The sequence below is a fragment of the Bos indicus genome, chromosome 16 (genome assembly GCF_029378745.1).
Source record: "Bos indicus isolate NIAB-ARS_2022 breed Sahiwal x Tharparkar chromosome 16, NIAB-ARS_B.indTharparkar_mat_pri_1.0, whole genome shotgun sequence".
NCBI classification, from domain to species: Eukaryota; Metazoa; Chordata; class Mammalia; order Artiodactyla; family Bovidae; genus Bos; species Bos indicus.
Genome location: NC_091775.1, coordinates 43,013,439 through 43,038,863, shown reverse-complemented (window position 1 = coordinate 43,038,863; position 25,425 = coordinate 43,013,439). Strand labels below are relative to the sequence as shown.

Below are 25,425 nucleotides of genomic sequence, written 5' to 3'. Positions count from 1 at the left end.
AAATCAGGCTTTGATTTCTCAGCAGCCAGAGTTGGGGGGGGGAACCCTTCCTTTCTCCAACTGGAGAAGCTGGGAAGAGGCTGGCTGCAGAAGGGTGTTACAGGTTAGTAGCTGCTGCATGTTCCCTGCAAGGGTTCCTGACTTGGTGACCTGCTCTTCCAGAGGCTTCGAGTGGGTGATTTCAGAGTAACGGAGTTAGGAATTTGTGATGAAGAGGGCTGTGTCAGCTGAGGGCACTCTTGGGCATTAATGAGAGTGAAAATAAATCTGTGGTGGGAAAGTTCCTGGAGCCTTGGGGAGGAAAGGAGTTCAAGACGTCCCAGAGTGAAGATAATGATGGTTTAACAGAAAGTCCTTAGCAAGTACCAATAAGTGAGCAAATGAGGATGACAAGTGAATGAATGAATGAGTATGTAAATGTGTTCATGATGAGTGGGGCTGATGGACTTTGACTTCAGCCTGGATTTGGCAGGATCTGACCCCAAGTACTGACAAGGCAAAGAATACTGTTCTTGTCCACTGGAAGACCCTTCAGCTCAGGATTAGGCAGAGGTAGTCTGGCTGAATTCTTGAACCTTGCCCTCTCACTACACACCCCTCCCCCACCCTGTCCTGCAGGACCCTCTGACCCCTGGGCTCCTCTAGTTCCCGGCTGTGGCAAGGCCTGGAACTCAGGAGACTGCAAAGCTGATGCAGGCTGCAGCCCCAGCACCCCCAAAAGTCTGCAGCTCTCTTCACCTTCCCAACTGCTCCCGCAGCCCTGAGCCACCCCCTCTTCTCTGTTATCACAGTTCTGTGTCCTGGCTTTTTGAGGACTCCAAAGTAAGAGAACTAGGAAATAACTGAAATCTCATTTAGTCCAGCCCTCCCATTTTACAGAAAGGCAAACTGAGGCTCTCGAAGGAATAAAGACTAGCCCCAGGTCACGAGTGAATAGGAGACTGAGCCCTATTATTGTGGGAGGATTTGAGGAAGGTTCCTGTGAGAGCTGGGATAACACTGCACCATTGAGTGGGGTTGGAGGGGGACAGAAGGGGCTGGAGATTCTGGGGCTTGGGTGGTTTTGTCAGGTTTTTCCTGGCTCCTGGTGCCAGGAGCAGCAGTTATGAGTTCCTGGGACCTTGAGTCTCCCAAATGTTTCATGGGAGAGGCAGCAGAGTTGGGGAGAGGTGCTACTTGGGGGTCTGCTCTCCTCTTGGACCTTCTGCTCTAGCAGCTCATCTCCAGCCCTCCATTCCTGTCTCCACAGGCAGCTGCACCATCATGGCAGGTGGGCTGAGGGCCAGCGTCAGACCCTCCCTTCCCACACTGCCAGGGCCTCTGTTCTGGTCCCAGGTGTGGAGGGTACCAAGTGTACCTCCCTCTCCACTATATGCACTTGAGCTGTCAATCAGCAGGATAGCCAGGAAGCCCTTCCCCTGTGCAGGCACTGAAGGTATGTTTCCATCTGGACACCCGAGATGGACACATGGACAGAGGAGCCTGGGGCTACAGCCCCTCGGGTTGCAAATAGTCAGACACATCTAAAGTGACAGCACACGCACCCAAGGTGGTGAAGTTGGGAGTCAGCCCTGGGTGCTTTTTCTCTCCTCCCTTCCCTGGAGCCAGGGTTGTGCCTGTGGCCAGAATGACTCCTGGGGACAGACACTGGGGTGGAAGGTGGGGGGATATGCCCCTGCACCAGTGGAGATTGGGAAGGCTGACTCTAGAACTCTTGAGAGTTTCCAACATGTGAGACTCAAAACCTAAGATAGTGAGATTGGGACTGAGCTTATCAGAAATCAGATTCAAATAACTCCCTTTACTTCTTTTAGCCTTAGTTTTCTTGTTTGCAAATTGGAAATAGTTCCTGAGACGAGAAAACCTGTGTGAAAATCATCTACAAGCTCTAAGTTGCTGCAGAGATGCAGCATCATTCAATCCCTCAGGATGAGAGGATCAAGGTCAGGATCAAGGCTGGGAATGTGAGCGCCCCAGCGGTTGCCAGCATCTCCTTGATGTGCGCTTTCACTGGGTGCTGGCCTCCTGGGCTTTCCTCTAGCCCTGACAGCAGGGGCTAGGGGTGCCCCCAGTGCTCAGAAGGGGAGGTTCCTCCTAAGGTTCCTCACTTTCTTTCTGAGCAATGAGGCTGGGGGTAGAGCCCCTTCCTAGAACTCCATCCCTAACTAGTTGTAGTGTCCCGCATTCCCTGCCATGGGTTTGAGCACTTTGCAGTGTCTGCTTTCTTTCAGGTTTCAATTTACCCTTAAGCTTTTCTTTCATGGTATGGGGCCAAGAAGAGTCTTTGCAGTGTCCCCAGATCCACAGATGAGATCTGGGTGTGTATGGTGAGGGGAAGACGGGGCAGTGGTCTCTGGAGCTTTCCCCAGAGCTAAGAACTGGCAGGTTACCACCTACTATGTCCCAGCGAAGCTGACGGCATCCACCCAGCATATGTTATTTGGCCTTTCCTGCTTCTTGGCTTGATGTTTTATCAGGACCCCACAGTGTGCCCCCACCCAGTTATACATTAACTTCTGAATAGGGATGAAGGGGACCCCCTTCTCCTTTCCCCGTCTCCCCATCTTGGGCAACAGCTAAGAATCAGAGGGTTTAGAGAGCATTTCTCCCTACCCACCATCTGACAGATGGGGGACCACCCAGAGATGTTCAGTGACTTGTTCTAGGTAACGCAGCAGGCTGGTGGCAGGGCAGGTCCCACTGCTGCCCCAGGACCCATCCCCTGCTGATGCCTCCTCCCTTGTCCCTGAGCTTCAGCTCGCAGGAAGCGCTGGCTGGAGCTGGAGAGGAGACACAAGGGGAATTGTTTTACATTTTTGTTAATCGGGTCTCAGAGAGAGAGAAGGGCTCTGAGCTCATCAGCCAGGAAGGAATCCAATTTGGCTTTTATGGCCATGGTTATTGGTTGTATTTTGTGGGGATCTTTTTATTTTTTATTAATCCAGCAGTCTGGGGGCTGGGGAGTGGACTGGTTGCTGGGCCCCTTGGGCCCTCCTGCTTTCTTGGAGTTCCAGGCAGCAGCCAGGGGGAGAGGTGGTGGAAGAAGCAACCTGGACAGTTGGGTCCAGGCATGCAGTGGGGGGTTTTCAGGAACCTTCTGATCCTTCAGGTGAGGGGTGTCTGGGGGCCTGGCTGTATTTCACAGATTCTGTAAATATTGCTGGTTTTATTAAGCTTTTGTGTCTTGTTCTCAGAGATGCAAGACTGCTTGGTGGGTCTGGGCCTTAAAGCCTGAGTTGTGCAGGCAGAACAGAGTGGGGAGGGAGGGACAAGAGTGGGTCAGTGGGTGAGATACTCTGAACAGTGGAGCTCAGTGGCTAAAAGGACAGGCTCTGACTTGGGCCAGCAGAGGCTCAGGTCTCAGCCCGCTCCTGAAAACTGCCTTATAGAGCTGAGGCTGGGTCAGATGAGTCCACAAGCAAAGCACCGGTGCCAGCACACAGCAGCTTGGTGCTGTGCCAGCCCCTTGCACAGGGTCTTCTCTTTTCTTTCGCTGCCTGGCCCCACCAGGAAGAGCTGGATGGCAGACCTGAATGTTATCATTTCTTCCCTCCCAGGGCCAGAGGAAGGGGCACTTTGTTGGAGGACTGAGTCCTGGCCAGAGATCCAGAAGCCTGAGTCCATCCTCAGAGTGGGGCAGGCAGGACTAGCCTGAGGAGAGGCTAGTGTGAGCACCAGCAGGGGGAAGGCCAAAGGCAAAGTCATCTGATGGAGGAAGCCACTGGGAACTGGGAGGGTGGCCAAGGCAGCAGGGTATTGCACAGAATAGTCCTGAACCACCTCCAAAAGAATCACATGGGAGGTGGTATAAATGCAGGTTCCTAGGTACCACCCCCGAGCATGATTGATGGGATCTAGTGCCTGGCCCAGGAGTTTGCATTTTAACAAGCCTGCCCGGCTTCTGATCCATATTAAAGCCTGAGGCTGATGTGTGTGTGTGTGCGTGTTAAGACACTTTAGTCGTGTCCAACTCTTTGCAACCCTATGGACCATAGCCCGCCAGGCTCCTCTGTCCATGGGATTCTCCAGGCAAGAATACTAGAGTGGGTTTCCATTTCCTCCTCCAGGGGATCTTCATAATCCAGGCAGGGATTGAACCCTCCTGTTTAGGCAGGCAGATTCTTACCCACTAGCGTCACCTAGGAAGGAGAGCTGATGTAGCAAAGAATAAGACTCAGTTCTAGCTGACTTGCCAACCTGCCTGTGCACATGGGCCGGGTTTGGGGCACTTCTCATCTTTGAGGCTTTTCATGACCGTGACTCAGCAAGCAGGGTGTCACCACCCCATTTTACAGATGAAGAAACTGAGACTTGCCCAAGCCACCCAGCTAGTAGCAGAGGCAGAGTTTGAACTCAGGACTGCTGCTGCCCTTTTTCCCCAAAACCAGGCCCTGGTGCTCTTAGTTCCAGACATCCCTCCTTCTGTTGGGGGACCAGTTCTGTTCCACTGAGCCCACCAGAGACAGAACATGTGGAATGGGGGGAACCTAGGCTGTTGTGACAATTAATGTTGGTTTCTCTGGTGCTGCTATGTTTCCCTGGGTGATATATAGATGAGATCAAAGCTTGTTTGCCTGATATATATCGAGCTGTTGGGCTTACGAGTCAGTGCCCGCAGTTTCCTCACCAGCTGTCAGCCTGGGGAGCCCAGCCGTCCTTCATGTGCTCCATCTTTGCAGCCTGGTCTCTGAGAAATGAGGGGTCTGGACAGGCTCCCACGTAGAGCCCCCCTCCCAACCCTCTTCCCTCTCCCACCCCTACCTGGGCTTACAATAAATAAGCCCAGATTTTCTTTGGGGAAGAAGGGGTCACTCTAAGTTTCCTGCCCTCTGCTGGCACATTTAGCCAATGAGGATGGTGTTTCTTGGGGGGCAGGAGGTCTGATGGGGAGTAAGTAGGTACACGTGTTTGCTTCAGCTGCAGCTGCAAAGCCAGACTTCCTCAGGGCTGGGGCAGGGAGGATGGGAGTAGTAGATTTAGGGTCTTCTTGGGGGAGAGGCTCAGAAAGTCACCCAGCCACACTCTTTCTTCTGTGGATTTGGAGGACCTTTGCTAGCTCTGTTCCCATTTTTGTCTGAGATTCTGGGTAGGACTTGGGGCTTCTTGAGAGAAGTTTCTAGGAGGGTTGTAGGATGCAGATGCTACAGTGGGGCTCCCTGCTTCACTCACACTTACCCTCTAGGGAAATTATATTAGTGAGTGCTCTTCCAGAGAAGCAGAACCAATAGGATGTAGATTAAGTAATTAGGTAGGTAGGTAGTATTAGTTGCTTAGTCATATCCGACTCTTTGTGACCCCATGGACAACAGCCTGCCAGACTCCTCTGTCCATGGAGTTTTCCAGGCAGGAATACTGGCATGGGTTGCCATTCTCTTCTCCAGGGAATCTTCCCTACCTAGGGATTGAACGTGGGTCTCCTGCATTGCAGGCAGATTCTTTAACATCTGAGCCACCAGGGAAGCCCCGGTAGGTAGGTAGGTAGGTAGATAGAGGGATAGAGAAGTTGAGACTTCAAGGTCTGCAGTTGGCAAGCTGGGACCCAGGAGAGCTGATGCTGTAGTTCCAGTCTGTGTCCAAAGGTCTGAGAGCTAGGACAGCTGGTGATGTAACCTCCCATCTGAAAGCCAACAGACTAGAGACCCAGGAGGAGCCAATGTTTCAGTCTGAGTCTGAAGGCTGGAAAAGATCAATGTCCCAGCTCAGGCAGTCAGCAGGGAGCATTCCCTTTCACTTAGCGCTTTTGTTCCATTCAGGTCTTCAACTGATTGGATATGGCCCACCCGCGTTAGGGAGGATCATCTACTTTACACAGTCTGTACATTCAGAATCATGTTTGGTCAGATGCATGGCATCCCATGGGGTTTCCCAGGTGGTGCTAGTGGTAAAGAACCTGCCTGCCAATGCAGGAGACATAAGAGACATGGGTTTGATTGCTGGGTCGGGAAGATCCCCTGGAGGAGGGCATAGCAACACACTCCATTATTCATGCCTGGAGAATCCCACGGACAGAGGAGCCTGGTGGGCTACAGTCCATGGGGTCTCAAAGGACTTGAAGCAACATGGCTGAAGCCACTTAGCACGGACGTGCTGGCATCCCATGGCCCAGTCAAGCTGACATGCAAAATTAACTGTCACACCCATGCTTTCCTTGAAGGGAAGGCCAGGCTTCCAAGACTGCTGGAGCCTTCCTTTGCATCATACCCTGAGCTGCCTGAAACCTACCAAAGGGTGAATTGCTGAGACCTGTGTGATTTCAGGTCTTATGGGGATGCTGCTGCTGCTGCTACTGCTGCTAAGTCGCTTCAGTCATGTCTGACTCTGTGCGACCCCATAGATGGCAGCCCACCAGGCTCCCCCATCCCTGGGATTCTCCAGGCAAGAACACTGGAGTGGGTTGCCATTTCCTTCTCCAATGCATGAAAGTGAAAAGTGAAAGTGAAGTCGCTCAGTCGTGTCCGACTCTTAGCGACCCCATGGACTGCAGCCTACCAGGCTCCTCTGTCCATCGGATTTTCCAGGCGAGAGTACTAGAGTGGGGTGCCATTGCCTTCTCCGGGGATGCTGCAGTCTTGCTAAAAGGCAATGGGTTTCTTCAGTGAGAACCAACACCTCAGTTCTCAAGGAACTCCAAGAATGCTTGGCATGGTAAACAGAACACAGGCTTTAGGATTGGTAGACCTGAGGTTCAAATGCTAGTTCCACCCCTTATTAAGCTGTGTGACCACAAGACAGTCACTTAACCTCTATGATTGTTTATTACTCTGTAAAATAGGGAACTTATAAAGCCTCCCCTCCGGGGCTGATATATGAGAGGGTGTTTGCACACAGTAGATGCACAGCTAATTATGTTAGGCTTCTCTTCCTGGATGTCAGTTTCTGTATTGAGCTAGTTGGACTTTCAGCTTCACCCCATCTGTGTGATTCTGATGCAGTTCTGCCACCGTGTCTGCAGTGTATCTGCAGCCTCCCTGCCTGAGATGGAGTATCCTGGTCTCTGAGAAGAATTTGGAATTCTGGATGGCAGGCACATAGCTGGGGCACATAGAAGGTGGCAGACTCTCAGAAGCTGGGGTATTAGGATTTAGGATAGTGGCACCAAGGAGGGACCAAGTCCTCCTCTTTCCTTTCATCTCTTTCCCACCCAGATGAGCTGAATTCACCAAAGGGGAGATCCATAACCAGGGAGTGGAGAAGGGTACAATATCCCCACTTCAGCACATCGGGAGAAAACGGAGCTGTTCGACTCAAAATACTTCATTTTGAATTTCTGCCTGAATCTCTCAGCCCAAGAGTAAGAGAATCAAAGACCCCAGGATGTTTTCAAGGACCAGGGAGGCAAAACACCCTGAGACAAGAAGAAAAAGCTGATTAGCTCCTAATTGCCGTTAAATTATATATACATATATGTGTTTTAAGCCGAATCTGCATGGCTAATGTGATTTTTTGATTACATTTTAATAGTCTGGCTGGGATGGGGGAATGATGAAGGAAGGGTTCTGTCACCCTTCACCATAAGGAGGGAAGTTGTAAACAGGGATATAGGAAGGCTCGGGGGTGGGTCCACATCCCTGGGATCCTTTCTGGAGAATAGCAAGGCCCAGTATGGGGCTGGGGGTGTCTTTGAGGCAATACTGCTTCCCACCCTAAGTCCCATTCTGTCCGAATGGGGAAGTCCATCTGCCTTGTGACTTGACAAATGCCTCTTTCCTAGACCTTAAAAATAGCTTCCCTGTATTGGCTCTGTGGGTCCCCATGTCATCTTCCCCAGGCCTAGTTGTTCCCTAGGACTGCCCAGTAATGACTTTTAAAATCTTAAAAGAAAAAGAAATATAACCTTGGATAAGACTGTTTGCTGGGCTTCATTTCTAAGCTGTGAAATGAAGTAGTTGGACCAGTGCTCTGAAGCCTTCTGGGTCTGATAAGCCAGGATCTCCTTCCTGGTCATTTTAAAGACCCCCCAACCCCCACCGCGCCCCCCCCCCCCCGTCCATCTCAGGGGAACAGAAGACTCCACAGTGACTCACTCACTGGGCATTTACCACCTCCCGCTCTCCCTAGGTCCTTCTGCTTTCTAACCAGGGTCTCTCTTGCTGCAATACTCCCTGTTTCTTTTTGGAGGACAGAGCCCCACCTCCTCCGATGCCTATTATAGTAACTCCTCAAAGAGTTGAAGGCTGTTAGCAAAATCCCTTCTACACACATACATACATGTCCTATTTTAAACATGTTTTTAAATAACATTTATAATTCTAAAAGGAAGGCTGTACCTGATCATTGTAGAAATATTGGAAAGAGACAAGTATAAAGAAGAAAATAAAAATCACTCATAATTCTCCTAGTCAGAGATAATCACTATTAATGGGTTCTTTAAAATGCATATATATGTAGTTTTTTTTTTTTTCCTGTTATAAAATTGGGATTAGGCTGCAAATGTGGCCTTGGCTTGCCTCAGGCTTGGCCCTTGAAACTGGGCCAGGTTCTTTTTCTCCTAGGCCCCACCCACCCACCCCCACCCCGCCACTAGTGTCTGCTGTTCCCCTTTAGGTGGCTGTCTCATTTGCCTTTCCCAAGAGGAGGGAGACCATGTTCCATGGATGTGTCCACCTTGGTTCATGAGATCCCAGGAGTCCCAGAATTTAATTCTGACTATCTCTGAGTGTGTGTGAGTGTGTGTGACAGACACAGATGGAAAGGGAGGGAGAAAGCACACACGCAGGTCGCTGAGCAGGAACACCCTAATGGGAGATCATACAGGCTGGATCACAGTCCCCGGTGATCACAGTCCGACTTCGGGCTCTTTGTCTGAGCCAGTGACAAATATCAAAGAAGCCATCCTTATCTCCTTTCCACAGAGCAGCTGGAGCTCTTCACTAAGCTAATCAATTCCCATCATTTGAAAAAGGAAAACAAATTTGTGATTTGTTGCCCATCCTGGGAGCGGGTGCTGAGAACAGGGTTGTCAGCTGAGGCATTAGTGTCAGACCCCAGCTGCTAGCTGGGTTGGTGGAGACTCTCAGATTGTACCCATCCCCCCTTGGCCTGCAGACTCGGGCTTCTCAGAGAGTCTGGGGGTGTCACAGCTGGAGGGACCTGGGCTTTTACCATTCCACTGCCAGATGGGGGAGACAATATCTCCCATATCCCAGATGGGGGAGACAGGGCACCAAGAGGTGGCCGGGACCAGGGCCACATGGAAAGTTGGAGGCTGAGCTGGGTCTGGAGCCATGTGTGGTATCCCACATGGCAGTTTTTCTTTTCAGGAGTAGACTGGGAAGGAGGGTATGGAAGTGGATGGGGGGAGGGGAGTGACAGTAAAAGAAGCCATCAGGTCTACTTCCTGCTCATCTGTCTCATCCTCTCCAGGATCCTTCACACCCAAGACAGAAGAAACCACACTCTCTGGCCTGTTTATATTATTTGGTATCTGACTGTCCTCTGCCCAAGGAGAATCCAGGCGGTATTTCTACCTAATATCTAACCCAGATGCTTCTGCTGCTTCTGAGATTCGCTTTCCTTCTTTCATTTAACAAATACCCGCGAACTACTGACACACACCCCGGCCCCCAGGCAGGAGTATTTTAGACCATGGGAACCCAGCAGGGAACATGACAGTCAAGTCCCTGCTCCCTTGGAATTTATGTCTACTGGGCTATGGGGCTCTCACTGGGAGACCAAATGGCTGTGCTTAATTTTCTGATCACTTAAATCTAGCAAGCACAGACTGCAGGACACAAAGTCATGTGGGACAGATTTCCATTGCAATTGTTCACTTATTATTGCTATGGAACAGCTAACCCAAAACCTAGTGATGTATGGCAGCTGACATACTATGTTCATGGATACTGTGGGCCAGAATAGAGCACAGGAGAGGGTGGCTTAGCTCAACTCCACAGTTCCCGAGTCTCAACTGGGACAACTAGAAGGTTGGGTATTACTTGGTGGCTAGGGGCCCAGAATCACTGGAGACATTTTCACTCATATCTGGTAGTTGATGATGGCTGTCAACTAGGTTGTCAGCAGGAGCTCCTATGTGTAGTCTCTGCATGGGCTAGTTTGGGTTTCCTTACAGCATGGTGGCTAGGTTCCAGGGATGAATGTCCCAAGAAAGCCAGGTGGAAGCTGCATCTTCATTTTAACCCAGCCTCAGAAGTCACAGAGCATCTAGATTCAAGGGGAGGAATGAAGATATAACTTCTTGGTGGGAGAAGTCTTATTACAGTCACATCATGAGAACATTGAGATGGGAGACATTGTCGTGGCCATCTTTGGCAAATACAATGGGCCACATGGATGTTTTAGGAGTCCAAAGCCTTTTGTGAGGAAGCAGAGTGTAAAAGAACAGTGGCTATCATTTCTCAAGCACTTATACCTCCTAGGCACTATGGTCAGCCTGCTGTTTATATCATCAAGCAACCTCTGTGGTGAGTACTGTTAGCCTTGTCTTGCAGATGGAAAAACTGAAGCTCAGAAATATACTGCCTGCCTTAAGTCATACAACTGGGATTTGCATCCAAGTCTGTCTGCCTCCCAAATCATGACCTTTACCACTGCTACAGTGCCTCTCCCTGCCTGTCCTTGAGTAAATTTTTATCCCAGAAGTGTGGTGAGAAGCTTGAACACATATCTTGGAAGGGGTTGGGGTGGCTAGTGTTCAGATCTGGGAAGTCTTCTTGGCAGAGGTGACACTTGAACAAGGTCTTGAAAGATGTTTTAAACTTGGACTTCTGGGGCAGAAAGTAGCATTCCTGGTGAGGTAACAATGGGCTAGCAGGATCATTCAGGGAGTGCTGACATGACCCAGAATCCTGGTCTTAGACCTACTTACATGCCAACACATTGAAAACTGTACCCTGGGTAAGGGTCTGGGGGCCAGTGGATGGATTTAGTCCCCAGAAAAAATGCAAGCATCCAGTGTCCCTCTCCACTATACTACCATCAACTTCCTCCTTCAGCAGTTAGGGATGGAGTGGAGGCTCCCACACACAACCCCCACCTCCATGTGCAGATTTGCGTTTGCCCTTTGGAGATAGGGTGAACCTGAGCTGCCTCTGGTTTACTCCCACGAGTTTCTGCTGGTGCAAACTGAGCCTCAGAGCAGGTACCATCCCCTCAGGAGGCTAGGTTTAGGGTGTCAGAAATGAGAAATTTAATTATTGCATCCGTAGGAATCTCTAATATTTCTGGAGCAGTTCCTGCCCCTTCCAGTCTCTCTCCCTTTCAAGTCTTCCTCTCTCATCCACACTTGGCACCCTCTCCCTCACTCTTCTGTTTTTCTCTTCCTTTATTTCCCTATTTGCATCTATCTCCAACCCCTGCCCCCTAACTCCACTCTCCTGTCTCCTGTTTTCAATTTTCTCTGTCTCTCATCTCTCCCAGGTCCTGTCTGTCTTTCTCTCTCTGTTTCCCTCCTTCCCCTCGCCCTCTCTTCTTCACTTTCTTTGGGATGATGGCAGCCTGTTCTCTTCCCGGACAGACCGTCTAATTGAAATGGAGCATTCTAGAGAATGTTAATAGGAAAAGCAGCATTAATTAGCCAATGCTGGCATAATTAGCTTCCTTCTCTCACTGCCTGGCGTCTAACTAGATAATGAGTCTCTTTCCGTCCAAACAGAGGGCAGGCAGGACAAGGGGGCAGGCCATACCTGAGGATACCGGGGGGCCTCCTGCCTTTGGGCCACCCTGCTGGAGTCCTCAGACTGCCCTCTCCTGCCAGGCCCTCCTGCTGCTTGTGCCCACATCTTGGGGAGACAGATGCCCGGCCTCTGTCTGTGCCCAAAGTTTTGACGTCCCTGGAGTTGCATATTAAGTGGTCTGAGCCCGACAAACAGTGGCTGCAGCTGCAGCATCCCAAAGAGGGGGTGGGGAGTATTGAGAGTTCTTGAGGACTATGACAGGCATCTAGTGCTGTCAGAGCCACGTGGGCAATGGCTGAGCACATTACAGTCCCCAGAGAGGAGCAAAGAAATGTATTCATGTGGTATATGATAACAAACAAACCACACAGACTGCAGGGTGCTTCCTCCCTAGACCTTCCCCACAATCGTGTGAGGCAGAAGCGGCCACCTGTGCTTAATAGACAAAAACTCTGAGGCTCACTCCCTTGCCAGTATTCACACTACCAGGACCCAAACAAGGGTCCAGTTCCAGAGAGCGTGTTCTTTCCCTTCTACCCTGATACTTTTGGACAACTTTGTAGTTGCTCATTAAATAAAAGTGATTGCGACGAAGTCACATCTCACATTGGCTTTGAGTTCTAAAATCAGAGAATGCAGCAAAAATTGGGAAATCATGCATAATCAAAATTCCCCTCGAATATCCCTTTCTTGTGGAGGAATATCTCTTCTGTTTGCAACTGGGCACTGATTCTCCTTTTTCAGTGGCCTTGAAAGCCCTATCTAGTTGGGAGCTGTGACGGGCAAAGAAAAAGGATTTTTTCTTTCTGTTTTGTACACATGTGGTTGAATTCAGTTAAGTGCAGCTAAGTGCCTGTTTGATGCGATTCCATTGTAGGATCTGTCTTGGTTATGAGTGGGCAAGGTTAACACTCGGGGTGGGCGACTGCAGCTATGGGAGCACCATCCTCTCCTTCTCTGTAGCCTGCTCACCCTCTCCCTCTCCTGTAGGCTATGGACTCAGAGGATGACCCCTTGCTGCAAGATGTGTGGCTAGAGGAGGAGCAGGAAGAGGAGGAGGAAACAATGGGTGAGGCCTTTAGGAGGGGCCAGAAGAAGCTGGGGCCCCACGCTGGAGCAGGGAGGCAGTGTTGCTGGCGGCGCTGGACCTTGCCGTCCCGGCCCCCAGCCTCGGGCTTCTGGAGTACCCTGGGCTGGGCCTTCACCAATCCGTGCTGTGCAGGGCTGGTGCTCTTTCTGGGCTGCAGCATTCCCATGGCCTTGTCAGCCTTCATGTTCCTCTACTACCCGCCACTGGACATTGACATCTCCTACAATGCCTTTGAGATCCGCAACCATGAGGCCTCCCAGCGTTTTGATGCCCTCGCGCTGGCGCTCAAATCCCAGTTTGGGTCCTGGGGGCGCAACCGACGCGACCTGGCCGACTTCACTTCTGAGACACTTCAGCGCCTCATCACAGAGCAGTTGCAGCAGCTACATCTAGGGAACCGCTCGCGGCCGGCCGCCCGCGGCCCACACACGGTGGTCGCTGTAGCTACACAGAACGGCTTGTTGTGGGACACCGCCACCGCCCAGAAGCCAACAGCCAATCGAAGCGGGCGTCTAAGGCGAGAGGCTCCACCCCTGGAGAGGCCGGCAGCCAACCAGAGTGAAGCCCCGATAAACCTGGGGCCAGACAAGAGTGGGCGACGTCCACCCAGTTCCCCGCCCCCCACAGCAGCCACGGCCAATCAGAGCCGTGCCCGCCGTGGCGCCTCGCGCTGGGACTACTCACGCTCCTATGTGAGCACCAACACCCAGACGCATGCGCACTGGCGCATCGAGCTCATCTTCCTGGCACGTGGCGACGCCGAGCGCAACATTTTCACGAGTGAGCGGCTGGTCACAATCCACGAGATTGAGCGCAAGATCATGGATCACCCGGGCTTCCGGGAGTTCTGCTGGAAGCCCCATGAAGTGCTCAAGGACCTGCCGCTCGGCTCCTACTCTTACTGCTCCCCGCCCAGCTCACTCATGACCTACTTCTTCCCCACTGAGAGGGGTGGCAAGATTTACTATGATGGCATGGGCCAGGACCTGGCCGACATCCGGGGTGAGCAGCCCTAGGTGGGCTGGGGTGGGGCCTATAGGGACCGGGTCTGAAGGACCCTGGAGGCGGGGCTTGTGAGGGGTGGAGACTGAGAATAGGTGGGGCTTGGGATGAAGGGGCATGGTTAATGAGGTGGGGGCGGGGCTTGGAGGTTAAAGAAGGCTTGACTCTGCAGTACTCTCCAGGTTGGTAAGAGGATGGAGTTGGAATTGGCTGTGAAGTGGAGTCAGGCTGGAGCTGAGTGCTGGGCAGGCCTGCAGGCCATTTATTGAAGAAGGGCAGGGGGAGGGTTGGGTGTGAGATGGGATCTGAGGGAGGCAAGGAAGGAGGTGCATACCTAGATTGATGGAGATTGGGAGTTACGCTATGCCCAGAGTTAGATAAAGCTTGGGCTGGGGCTGGGGCATGACGTTGGTTAGAGGGGAGCTGGCATGTGGTTACAGAGCACTGGGCATTTGGAGAGAGGCTGAGGTTGCAGGAAGATCAAGGTGGATTCGTTTGAGGTACATTAGGGATGAGAGTTGAGAAAGGATGGGGAGGGGACAGAGGCTGGCTGTGGGGGCAGAGCTTCGGTATGTCTTTTAAGGGGGACATGGCAGGGTTCTAAGTAGATGAAGGTGGGACTGGGATGGGAAGGAGTTATAGGACTGCAGAGACTGAGCCTTGGTATTAGGTGAAGTTCAAGCTGAAATGAAGGTGTAAACTTAGTGGGAGCTGCCTGAGCAGATCTTGGGGGGCTGCTCTTTTTGGGCAGCAGTGATTTCTCTAAACCATCCCTCTGTCCTGTTAGAGACAGTTGGAGGCAGCCCAAGCTGGGACAGTTTTCCATTTCCTTAAAAAGGGGGTGAGATGTTCAGGAGGGCAGGATGGCCCTGATGGAAGGTTTGTGGGAGCTGACTTACTGAGCTCCTTGGACCTCTTGACCCCTGCCCCTGCAGGCTCCCTAGAGCTGGCCATGACTCACCCAGAGTTCTACTGGTACGTGGACGAGGGCCTCTCCGCAGAAAACCTCAAGAGCTCCCTCCTACGCAGCGAGATCCTCTTTGGAGCACCCCTGCCCAACTACTACTCTGTGGACGATCGCTGGGAGGAGCAGCGGGCTAAGTTTCAGAGCTTTGTGGTCACCTATGTGGCCATGCTGGCCAAGCAGTCCACTAGGTAGGCAGTCCAGCTGCATCTGATGTGTGCCTGTCCTTGTTTGAACCAGGAAAGGGCTGTATTAAGGTAGGGAATTGGTTTCCAGGTGGTTCTTTCTCATACATCCCAGATCCCCTTCTGCAACCTTTTCCCTGGAAGTCTTTCTTTTCAAATCAGAGGCAGAGCCAGATACATCCTCATCATCACTCTGACAGATGAAAGGACGCTTTTCTTGATCAGTGCTAATGGTTAGTGAACATGACAGCTTTGGAGAACTTCTGCCCTGGAGGTCTTGGGTATTGATTTTCTCCTGCAATGGTGCTAGAAGGCTTTCTGGAAAGAGTATTAACCAGGGAGTAAGGAGTTCCTCTCTGCCTTTACTATCCAAGGAGATAGTGGGCAAGTCACTTCACTTCTCTGGGCCTCTGTTACTGCTAAAATGGGAATGATTTGTCCTGCTACCCTTCTGCGGTCATTAGAAGGAGATGAGTTAAGAGATGTGACAGAGATTTTGGGCAGTAGGTGCTCTGATTGTCTTCCAGTCCTTGGGATGTGTGTCTGAGAAACAACTGGGCCCCTCCCCACCAGGTAAAATCATTTGATTGTTCATCTGTCAGTCCTGCGGGGTAATAACTCTAATGCCTTTCAGTCTCTTGCCCTGACAAGTCAACCCCTGGCACAGGAGGAATCATTCTGTCTGAAAGACCCTCGTTCCTTTATTGAACAGCTACTGTAATAATCAAAGCTAACATTTATTGTGCTTGCCCCGTGCCACATACTGTCCTAAGCCATTTATACACACCATCTAACTTAATTCTTACACCATCCTGACGAGAGAGGAGCTGTTAGGATTTTCTCTATCCTATAGATGAGGAAACTGAGGCACAGTACAATTAAGTAAACTGTCAAAAGTTTTGAGGCTCATCAGTGGTGGAATGGGATTAAAATCCAGGGTTTCTAATGCAGTGCCCTAGCGCTATGTGTTTTTACAGCAGTTGCTGTACTGAGTCTTCTTGCAGCTGTGCTTCATTGCCAGGCAAACCCCTGTTCATCTACTAAGATCCAACCTGGCTATTTTTTTACTTGAGATTGCCTTAAATTATCACCATACCCATTTCCACAGACTCTTTGCTTCTCCATAAGACAGGCACAGGCTTTGTAGTAAGATATATCTGGGGTCAGATCCCAGTTACTCCACCTAGGTGGGAGTTTCAACGGGCTGTTTCACCTCTCTGAGCCTCAATTTCGTCATAGTGCTTGTCACTCTGTATTTTACTTTTTTAATTCCTTGTCATTCAAAGTGCAAGTCGAATTAGCATTAACATCACCTGGAGACTTGTTAAAAATGTAGAATATCAAGGCTTTCCCCAGACCTATAGAGTTTGCAGGTGACTTATTTGGATATATAAGTCTGAAAAAGTTCTGGTTTAATTATTTCTCAGTAGAGTGTGAGTTTGTTGAGGACTGGGATTGTTACTGCTTCCTTTTCTGTAGGCGTAGCCCCTAGCACAGTACCTCTTTGTCTGAGGAATGAATGGGTGGCTGGCTGGATGGAGGTACCTTAGGGAATGGTCCTTGGCTGGGTTGGGAATCTGGGAAGGGCTGGCTGTAGAAGGAGCTTGAAGATTTTAGATACCAACAGTTAACTTCTGCTTAATACATTCAGCTGCTGAGACAAAACCCCTGTCCTGCGTTAAAAAAAAACAATTCTCTTTCCCTTACCATCCCCCTAGAGCTTCATAGGAATGGTGATAACCAGGACCTCTGTAGTCTTGACGTTAATGCCTTTAGATCAATAAAATCTTTTTTTTTTTTTTAATCAGTCTATTACTTGTTACCTGAGAAATGACAACATACATCTTGACTTATTACAAAGAATACTACAAATTATCACTTTTACTGCTTCTCTGATAATACCAGAATCTTAGAACTCATTCATTGCATTTATACCCCTTCAGTCTTTTGCCTTATTGTTACATGCATTTTAATTCTATATACATTTTAAACCTCATAAGACATTACATTTTTATTTTACTCAGTCAGAATCCATATTTACTCACATATTTATGTTTTCTTTTGCTCTTCATTACTTTCTACAATTTCATGTTTCCCTCTGGGATCATTTTTCTTGTATCTGAAGAATTCTCTTTAGTATTTTTTTTTAGTGCAGGTTTGCTAGTGATAAATTCTCTGTTTGTCTAGAAGGCATCTTTATTTTACTTTCATTTTTGAAATATATTTCTTCTGGTATAGAATTTACAGTTATTTTCTTTAATACTTTAAAAGATATCAGTCCATTGTGTTTTGACTTTCATCATTTTGGAGGGGGGGAGTCAGCTGTAAATCTTTTTGTTGCCCCTTTGAACAATTGTCTTTTTTTTCCCCTGGCTACTTTTAAGATTTCTCTTTTTGGTTTCAACAATCTTACTACTGTATTTTGATACGGTTTTCTTTGTATTTGTTCTGCTTGAGGTGCACAGACCTTGAATCTGCTGGTATATAACTCATCACTTTCAGGAATTTCTGGGCTATTATGACTTCAAATATTGCTTCTACTCCATTCTCTGTCCTATCTCCTTTAAGGATTCTAACTACATAAATGTTAGATATTTTCAAAGTCTCATGTGTTTTCTTTTATTTATGACTATGATAATAAAATATGGGAGCTGGAAAGATAAGCTGAAGAGTCTGGGTAATCAGCATGCTGCTCTCTTCATTTTAAAAATTTAATTAAAAATTTTTAATATAATTTTAAAAGTTACACTCCATGTACAGTTATTGCAAAATATTGGCTATATTACCCATGCTGTACAATACATTCCTATAGCTTATCTTATATGAGTCCCATATGTTCTCAGGTTTTTCTTTGCTTTGCATGTTTTGGTTTAGATATTCCAATTCACTGATCCTGTCTTCCGTTGTATCTAATTTGATGTTTAACATCTCTTGAGATTTCAAAGTTAATGTTTTTCTGTTGAGGATTTCCAGTAATTCTTTATTATAGATCTAAATCCTTGGTGAAATTTTTCACCATTTAATTTATTTGGTGCATATTCTCCTCTGTGTTCTGAAGCATATTAAGTTAGATTATTATGGATGAAAGTAAAAGTAGCTCAGTCACGTCCAACTCTTTGCAACCCCATGGACTATACAGTCCATGGAATTCTCCAGGCCAGAATACTGGAGTATTCCCTTCTCTGGGGGATCTTCCCAACCCAGGGATTGAACCCAGGTCTCCCACATTGCAGACCAATTCTTTACCAGCTTAGGTTATTATGGATATCTTTTGGTTTTTTCCCTGTGGTCTGTTCTTTCACTTGGTTTTTGGTCATGTGGTCTTGCCTGTGGGTATGCCTGGTAATTTTTACTGAGTAATGAATATTGTATGTAAAAACATAGAGGTCCAGATGATGTTATTTCTTCCAGAGAAAGTTTATCTTTCCCTCCACTAGGCAGATGGTGTTGTGGCTGATCACCTTAAACAAACAGCAGATACACAGAGTTGAGGCTGGTTTGTAGTCCTGAAAAGTCACAGCCTACCTCCAGTTTGCCCTTGGTTCTCTGGGATTTTCACCTGAGAGCCTAGTGTATTCTGCAGAGCCCATTTCCCCTGACTTGTTCCAAACCCTAAGCTTTGTCTCTCAAAAGAGCTAAAAATATCTCTTCTCTGGTTTTTCTGAGGCTTTCTGCTTAAGTTTGTAGCCTCATACTCTAGACTGCCCCAGTATTTGGCAGAAGTGCTGCAGAAGAAACTGGTTTTATGCTTTGCTGGTCTGCAAGTCTCTACCCACAGCTCTGCTAGTTTTTCTGACTCCCTGCTTAGATTTTCAGCCTCCTGCCTGTGTTCAGAATTAGCAGATACCTCCAGGGTAAACACAGCTGTAGAAGGGAAGCTTATCTTTTGTAGGTTCTTCCCTTTCTAGAGTCTCAGCTCTCTAGTTTCATTGCTTCAGGAAATCTCTAATGTCATCAAGTAGATGATTTCTCAGTTTTATTTGATTTCTTAGTAGTTCTAAGCAGGAATATTGGTCTTGCATGAGCTATTCCTTTCTACTCAAGAGTAGAAGTTTGGGCCTATGTCTTTTTATAGCTGGAAACTAAAAGAGGACCTAGAACCTAGAAAGTGTTCTATAAATGCTATACAAATGAATGAATGAATGAACAATTGACCAAACTTTCAGTTTTCTATTCTAATGAAAGCTCAATTAACCCTTTGTTGAATTTAATTCAAAAAAGTAGTCAATCCAAAGATCTTTTCTACATTTTTTTAAGTGTCCTGTTTGACTTTTTAAAACAGCTTTGAGTTGATATTCACTAGCTGCATATATTTAAAGTTTACAATTTGATTAGTTTTGACCCATGTATACACTATGAAACCTTTATCACAATCAAGTTAATGAATGGATCCATCACCCTCAGAAGTTTACTCATGTTCCTTTGACAGTCACTCCATCCTGCCTCACCTTCCTTCCCATTCCACCCCAGGACCACTTTCTCTTTTCTATCACTATATATTGGTTTTCATTTTCTGATTTTGTATATATGGCATCATATAGAATGCACAGTTTTGACTGATCTCATTCACTCAGCCTAATTGTTTTGAACTGTATCCATGTTGTTGCATGTATTGACAGTTTATTCTTTTTAAGTGCTAAGTAGTATCACTGTGTGGAGATGCCACCTTTTGTTCATCCACTCACTTCTTTATGGGTATTTGGGTTATTTCCAGGTTTGGCTATTGTAGATAGAGATGCTACAAAGCCTTTGTGTGAACAAATGCCTTCATTTGTCTCAGATAAATATCTGGGAGTGGTATGACTAGATCATATGATAGGTGTATATTTAACTTTAAAAAAAAACCATGAATATATTTTTTTTTAAGATTTTTTTATGTGGATCATTTGTTTAAAATCTTTTTTGAATTTGTTACAATACTCCTTCTGTTTTATGCTTTGGTTTGTTGGCCGCATGGTCTGTGAGATTTGAGCTCCCCCACCAGGGCTTGAACCTACACCCCCTGCACTGGAAGGCAAAGTCTTAACCAATGAACTTCAGGGAAGTCCCCATGTGAGTTTAACTTTTTAAGAAATGTCAGATTGTTTTCCAAATTAATTGTACCATTTTACATTCTCACCCAGTGTATAAGAATTCCAGTTCCTCCACAAACTCTCTAACACTTGATATGGTCAGTTTGAAAGTGAAAGTGTTAGTCACTCAGTTCTGTCCAACTCTTTGCGACCCCATGGACCATAGCCCACCAGACTCCTCTCCAAGGGGTTCTTCCTGACCCAGGGATTGAACCTGGGTCTCCTGCACTACAGGCATATTCTTTACCATCTGAGCCACCAGGGAAGTCCATGGTCATTTTAAAAAGTCTAAATTAGCCATTCTGTGTAGTGATATGTCATTGTGATTTTAACTTGGATTTCCGTACTTCCTAGTGATGTTCACATGCTTATTTGACATCCATTTGTCTTTGTTGGTGAACAATTTAGATCTTTTGACTATTTTAATACTGGCTTTACATTTAGTTCTGTGATATTCCATTTTTCGTTCATCTTTGTATATGGTGTAAGACATACACTACATATACTTTATATATAGCATAACATGCTGATATTTATTATTTTGTATAGATAGCCAGTTGTTCCAGCATCATTTGTTTAAAAGATCATTCTTTCTTCACTGAATTGGCTTAGAATCTTGGACAAAAGTCTTTTGTCTATATATATGTGGGTCTATTTCTGGACTCTGTTCTATTCCATCAACCAATTTTTTACTTTTTATTTACACATTGGTATTACACTGTCTTGATTATGGTAGCTTTATGCCATGTCTTGTCCAAGTGTTGGTCTTCCAACTTTTTGTTCTTTTTCAAAGTTATTTTAGTTATTCTGGGGCCTTTACATTTCCCTATGAATTTTATTTTGTGTTATTTATTTATTATTTCTTAATGGTTGGTTCTCTTTTTTTTGGGGGGGCCATACCATGTGGCATGCAGGAGCTTAACTCCCTGACCAGGTTGGAACCCATGCCCCGTGCAGTGGAAGTACAGAAAACTAACCACTGGACTTCCAGGGAATCCCCTTCCAGTGAATTTCAGAAGCAGCTTATCCATTTCTCCAAATAAAAGTCCACTGGGATCCTGATTATGTTTATGTCAAATACTTGGATCAATTTGAGGAGAAATGACATCTTAACAGTATTGAGTCTTATGACCAATTAACCTGGTGAATCTGATATCTTTTGTCAGATTTGTCCCTATTTCACATTCTTATTCTATTGTAAATGATATTTTTAAAAATTTCCTTGTTAGTTGAAAGTATATCAGTTGTTAGTTGCTTGTATTGGGTTGACCAAAAAGTTTTTTTGGGTTTTTCTATACCATGTATGGATGTGAGGGTTGGACCATAAAGAAAGCTGAGTGCTGAAGAATTTATGCTTTTGAATTGTGATGCTAGAGAAGACTCTTGAGAGTCCCTTGGACTGCAAGGAGATCAAATCAATAAATCCTAAAAAAAAATCAATCTTGTATATTCATTGGAATGACTGATGCTGAAACTGAAGCTCCAATATTTTGGCCACCTGATGCAAAGAACCAACTCATTGGAAAAGACCCTGATATTGGAAGGATTGAGGGCAGAAGGAGAAGAGGGCAGCAGAGGATAAGATGGTTAGATAGCATCACCAACTCAATGGACATAAATTTGAATAAACTCTAGGAGATATCGAAGGACAGGGAAGCCTGGTGTGCTACAGTCCATGGGTTCACAAAGAGTCAAACAAGACTTTGTGACTGAACAACAACAATACCATGGAAAGCCCAGATGAACGTTTTGGCCAACTCAATATATAGAAATATAATTGACTTTGGGTCCTGCGACCTTGATAAGCTCCCTTATAAGTTCTAGAAATTTTTTCATAGGTTCTATTTAATTTTCTACATAATCAATCATGTCTTTTGCTAATAAAGATAGTTTTACTTCTTCCTTTCCAATTTGGATTTCTTTTACTTCTTTCTCTTGCCTGAATGCACTGGCTAGAACCTCCAATACAATGTTGAATGAAAGTGATGAGAATGGACAACCTTTCATTATCCCTGACTGAAGTCTGTAGGTGTTTTTCTAGATGTCTCTTATCAGGTTACAGAGAAGGCAATGGCACCCCATTCCAGTATTCTTGCCTGGAAAATCCCATGGATGGAGGAGCCTGGTAGGCTGCAGTCCATGGGGTCGCTAAGAGTCGGACATGACTGAGCTACTTCACTTTCACTTTTCACTTCCATGCATTGGAGAAGGAAATGGCAGCCCACTCCAATGTTCTTGCCTGGAGAATTCCAGGGACGGGGGAGCCTGGTGGGCTGCCGTCTATGGGGTCGCACAGAGTCGAACACGACTGAAGTGACTTATCAGGTTAAGGAAGCTCCCTTCTATTCCTAATTTGCTGATAAGTTATTTTTTTAAATCAGTAATGAATATTGGACTTATCTCAAATATTTTTCTGCATCTAGAGAGAGAACATACATTTTTCATTTTTAGTTTAATATGATGAATTTAATATATTAATTGAGTTTTAAAGTTTAAACCATCCTTGCATTCTTGGGGCAGATCGCCCTTGGGATTATCCTTTTTATATAGTGTTAGATTCTATTCGTATTCTTTGTTCATTGGCATGTTAATGATGGATACTGGGCTGTAGTTTTCTTGTAGTATCTTTGTTTGATTTTGATATCAAAATGTCTTCAAGAATGAGGTAGGAAATATTCTCTTCAGTTTTCTGGAAGGTTTGTATGGAACTGGTATTATTCTTCCTTAAATGTTTGGTAGAATTTATCAATGCAACTGTCTGAATTTGGAGTTTTCTTTAGGGGAAGGTTTTAACTATAAATTCAATTCTTTTTGATTAAAAAAATGTTTGGGGCCATGCCATGTAGCATGCAGGGTATTAGTTCCCAACCAGGGATCAAATCTGTGCCCCCTGCAATGAAAGTACAGAATCTTAACCACTGGATTGCCAGGAAAGTCCCTACAAACTCAATTTTTAAATATACATATAGAGCTTCCCTAGTGGCTCAGACGGTAAACAATCTGCCCATAATGTGGGAGACCCGGATTTGATCCTGGGGTCAGGAAGATCCCCTGGAGAAGGGAATGGCTACCCACTCCAGTATTCTTGCCTGGAGAATTCCATGGACAGAGGGGCCTGGCGGGTTGCAGTCCATGGGGTTGCAAAGAGTCAGACACAACTGAGCAACTAACACTTTTGTAGGGCTATTAAAGTTATTTCTATATTCTTACACAAGCTTTGGTAGTATATTTCATGAAATTTGTCCATTTCATTTAAATGGTAAAAATTTGTTGGTGCAAGGTCAGTTCAGTCGTTCAGTCGTGTCCGACTCTTTGCAACCCCATAAATCGCAGCACGCCAGGCCTCCCTGTCCCTCACCATCTCCCAGAGTTCACTCAATCTCATGTCCATCAAGTCGGTGATGCCATCCATCCATCTCATCCTCTGTCGTCCCCTTTTCCTCCTGCCCCCAATCCCTCCCAGCATCAAAGTCTTTTCCAATGAGTCAACTCTTAGAATGAGGTGGCCAAAGTACTGGAATTTCAGCTTTAGCATCATTCCTTCCAAAGAACACCCAGGGCTGATCTCCTTCAGAATGGACTGGTTGGATCTCCTTGCAGTCCAAGGGACTCTCAAGAGTCTTCTCCAACACCACAGTTCAAAAGCATCAATTCTTCAGCACTCGGCTGTCTTCACGGTCCAACTCTTGCATCCATACATGACCACTGGAAAAACCATAGCCTTGACTAGTCGGACCTTTGTTGGTGCAAGGTAATTCATAATAAATATTCCCTTATGAGTGGTATCACCTCCTTCATGTGTTTCTTATCTCCTTTTTTCATGATCAGTCTGGCTAGAAATTTATCAATCTTATTGGGCCTCTCAAAGAGCTAGATTTTGGTTTCTTTGATATTTATTGTCTTTCTGTTTGTTTATATACTTATACTCTGATCTACATTATTTCCCTTCTTCCATTTACATTATGTATAATTTTCTCTTGTTTTGCTTTCTTGCAGCAGAAGCTGAGGTCATTGATTCGAAAACTGTATTCTTTTCTAATACAGGTGTTTATTGCTATAAAATTCCCCTTAAGCGTCATTTTAGCACATCTCACACATTTTGACATGTGCTTTCATTTTCACTCAGTTCAAATACTCTCAATTTTCCCTTTTGATCTCTTCTTTGATCCCTATATTATTTAAAAGTTTGTTAGTCTCCAAATGTTTAGGAATTTCCCAGATAGTGTTTTGTCACTAATTTTTAATTTAATTCCATTGTGGTCATAGAACATACTTTTTACGACTTAAGTTATTCTAAATTTTCTGAGTCTTATTTATGGTCTAGAGTGTGGTTTGTCCTGATGAATGTTGCCTATGCACTTAAATGTATTCTGCTGTTATTGGGTGGAGTGTTCTATAAATGTCAATTAAGTCAGGTTGGTTGATTGTGTTGTTAAAGTCTTCTGTATCCATACTGATCTTCTGTCTAATTGTTCTAGCAGTTATTGAGAAAGGGATTTTGAAATGGCCAACTATGATTGCAGGTTTGTCTATTTCTTTCTTAATTTCTGTCAGTTTTTGCTTCATGTATTTTAAAACTCTGTTATTAGGTCCAAAGCAATTAGTATTGTTGCATTCTTTTAACGAACTGAGCCCTTTATAATTTTTAAATGACTTTCTTTATTTATAGTAATATTCTTTGCTCTGAAATTTATTTCATTTATTATTAATTTAACCACTCCAGCTTTCTTTTGATTCATGTCAGCATGGTACTTTTTTCTGTACTTTATTTTTAACCTATTTGTGTCAACATTGAATGTGAGTTTCTTATAGGCAGCTGGGTCTTGATTTTTTAATCTAATCTGACTGCCTCTGCCTTTTATTTGGGATATTTAGACCTTTTGCAAGAGGCAGTGATTAAGACCATCCCCAAGAAAAAGAAATGCAAAAAGGCAAAATGGTTGTCTGAGGAGGCCTTACAAATAGCTGAGAAAAGAAGAGAAGCTAAAGGCAAAGGAGAAAAGGAAAGATATACCCATTTGAATGCAGAGTTCCAAAGAATAGTAAGGAGAGATAAGAAAACCTTCCTCAGTGATCAATGCAGAGAATAGAGGAAAATAATAGAATGGGAACGACTAGAGATTTCTTCAAGAAAATTGCTTTTTCCAGTGGTCATGTATGGATGTGAGAGTTGGACTATGAAGAAAGCTTAGCCCCAAAGAATTGATGCTTTTGAACTGTGGTGTTAGATAAGACTCTTGAGAGTCCCTTGGACTGCAAGGAGATCCAACCAGTCCACCCTAAAGGAAATCAGTTCTGAATATTCATTGGAAGGACTGATGCTGAAGCTGAAACTCCCATACTTTGGCCACCTGATGCGAAGAACCGACTCATTGGAAAAGACCTTGATGCTGGGAAAGATTGAAGGCAGGAGGAGAAGGGGATGACAGAGGATGAGATGGTTGGATGGCATCACCAACTCTGTGGACATGAGTTTGAG

General features: G+C 46.0%; 1 protein-coding gene across 1 annotated transcript in view; it reads left to right on the top strand.

Annotated features, from left to right (window-relative positions):
• DISP3 (dispatched RND transporter family member 3) overlaps positions 1-25,425 on the top strand; it is a 58,112-nt gene that overhangs the window by 8,255 nt on the left and 24,432 nt on the right. The window contains exons 2-3 of the mRNA XM_070768226.1: positions 12,624-13,725; positions 14,661-14,880. Coding sequence (XP_070624327.1) covers positions 12,627-13,725; positions 14,661-14,880 — 1,319 coding nt within the window. The 5' untranslated portion in view covers positions 12,624-12,626. The remainder of the gene's footprint in view (positions 1-12,623; positions 13,726-14,660; positions 14,881-25,425) is intronic.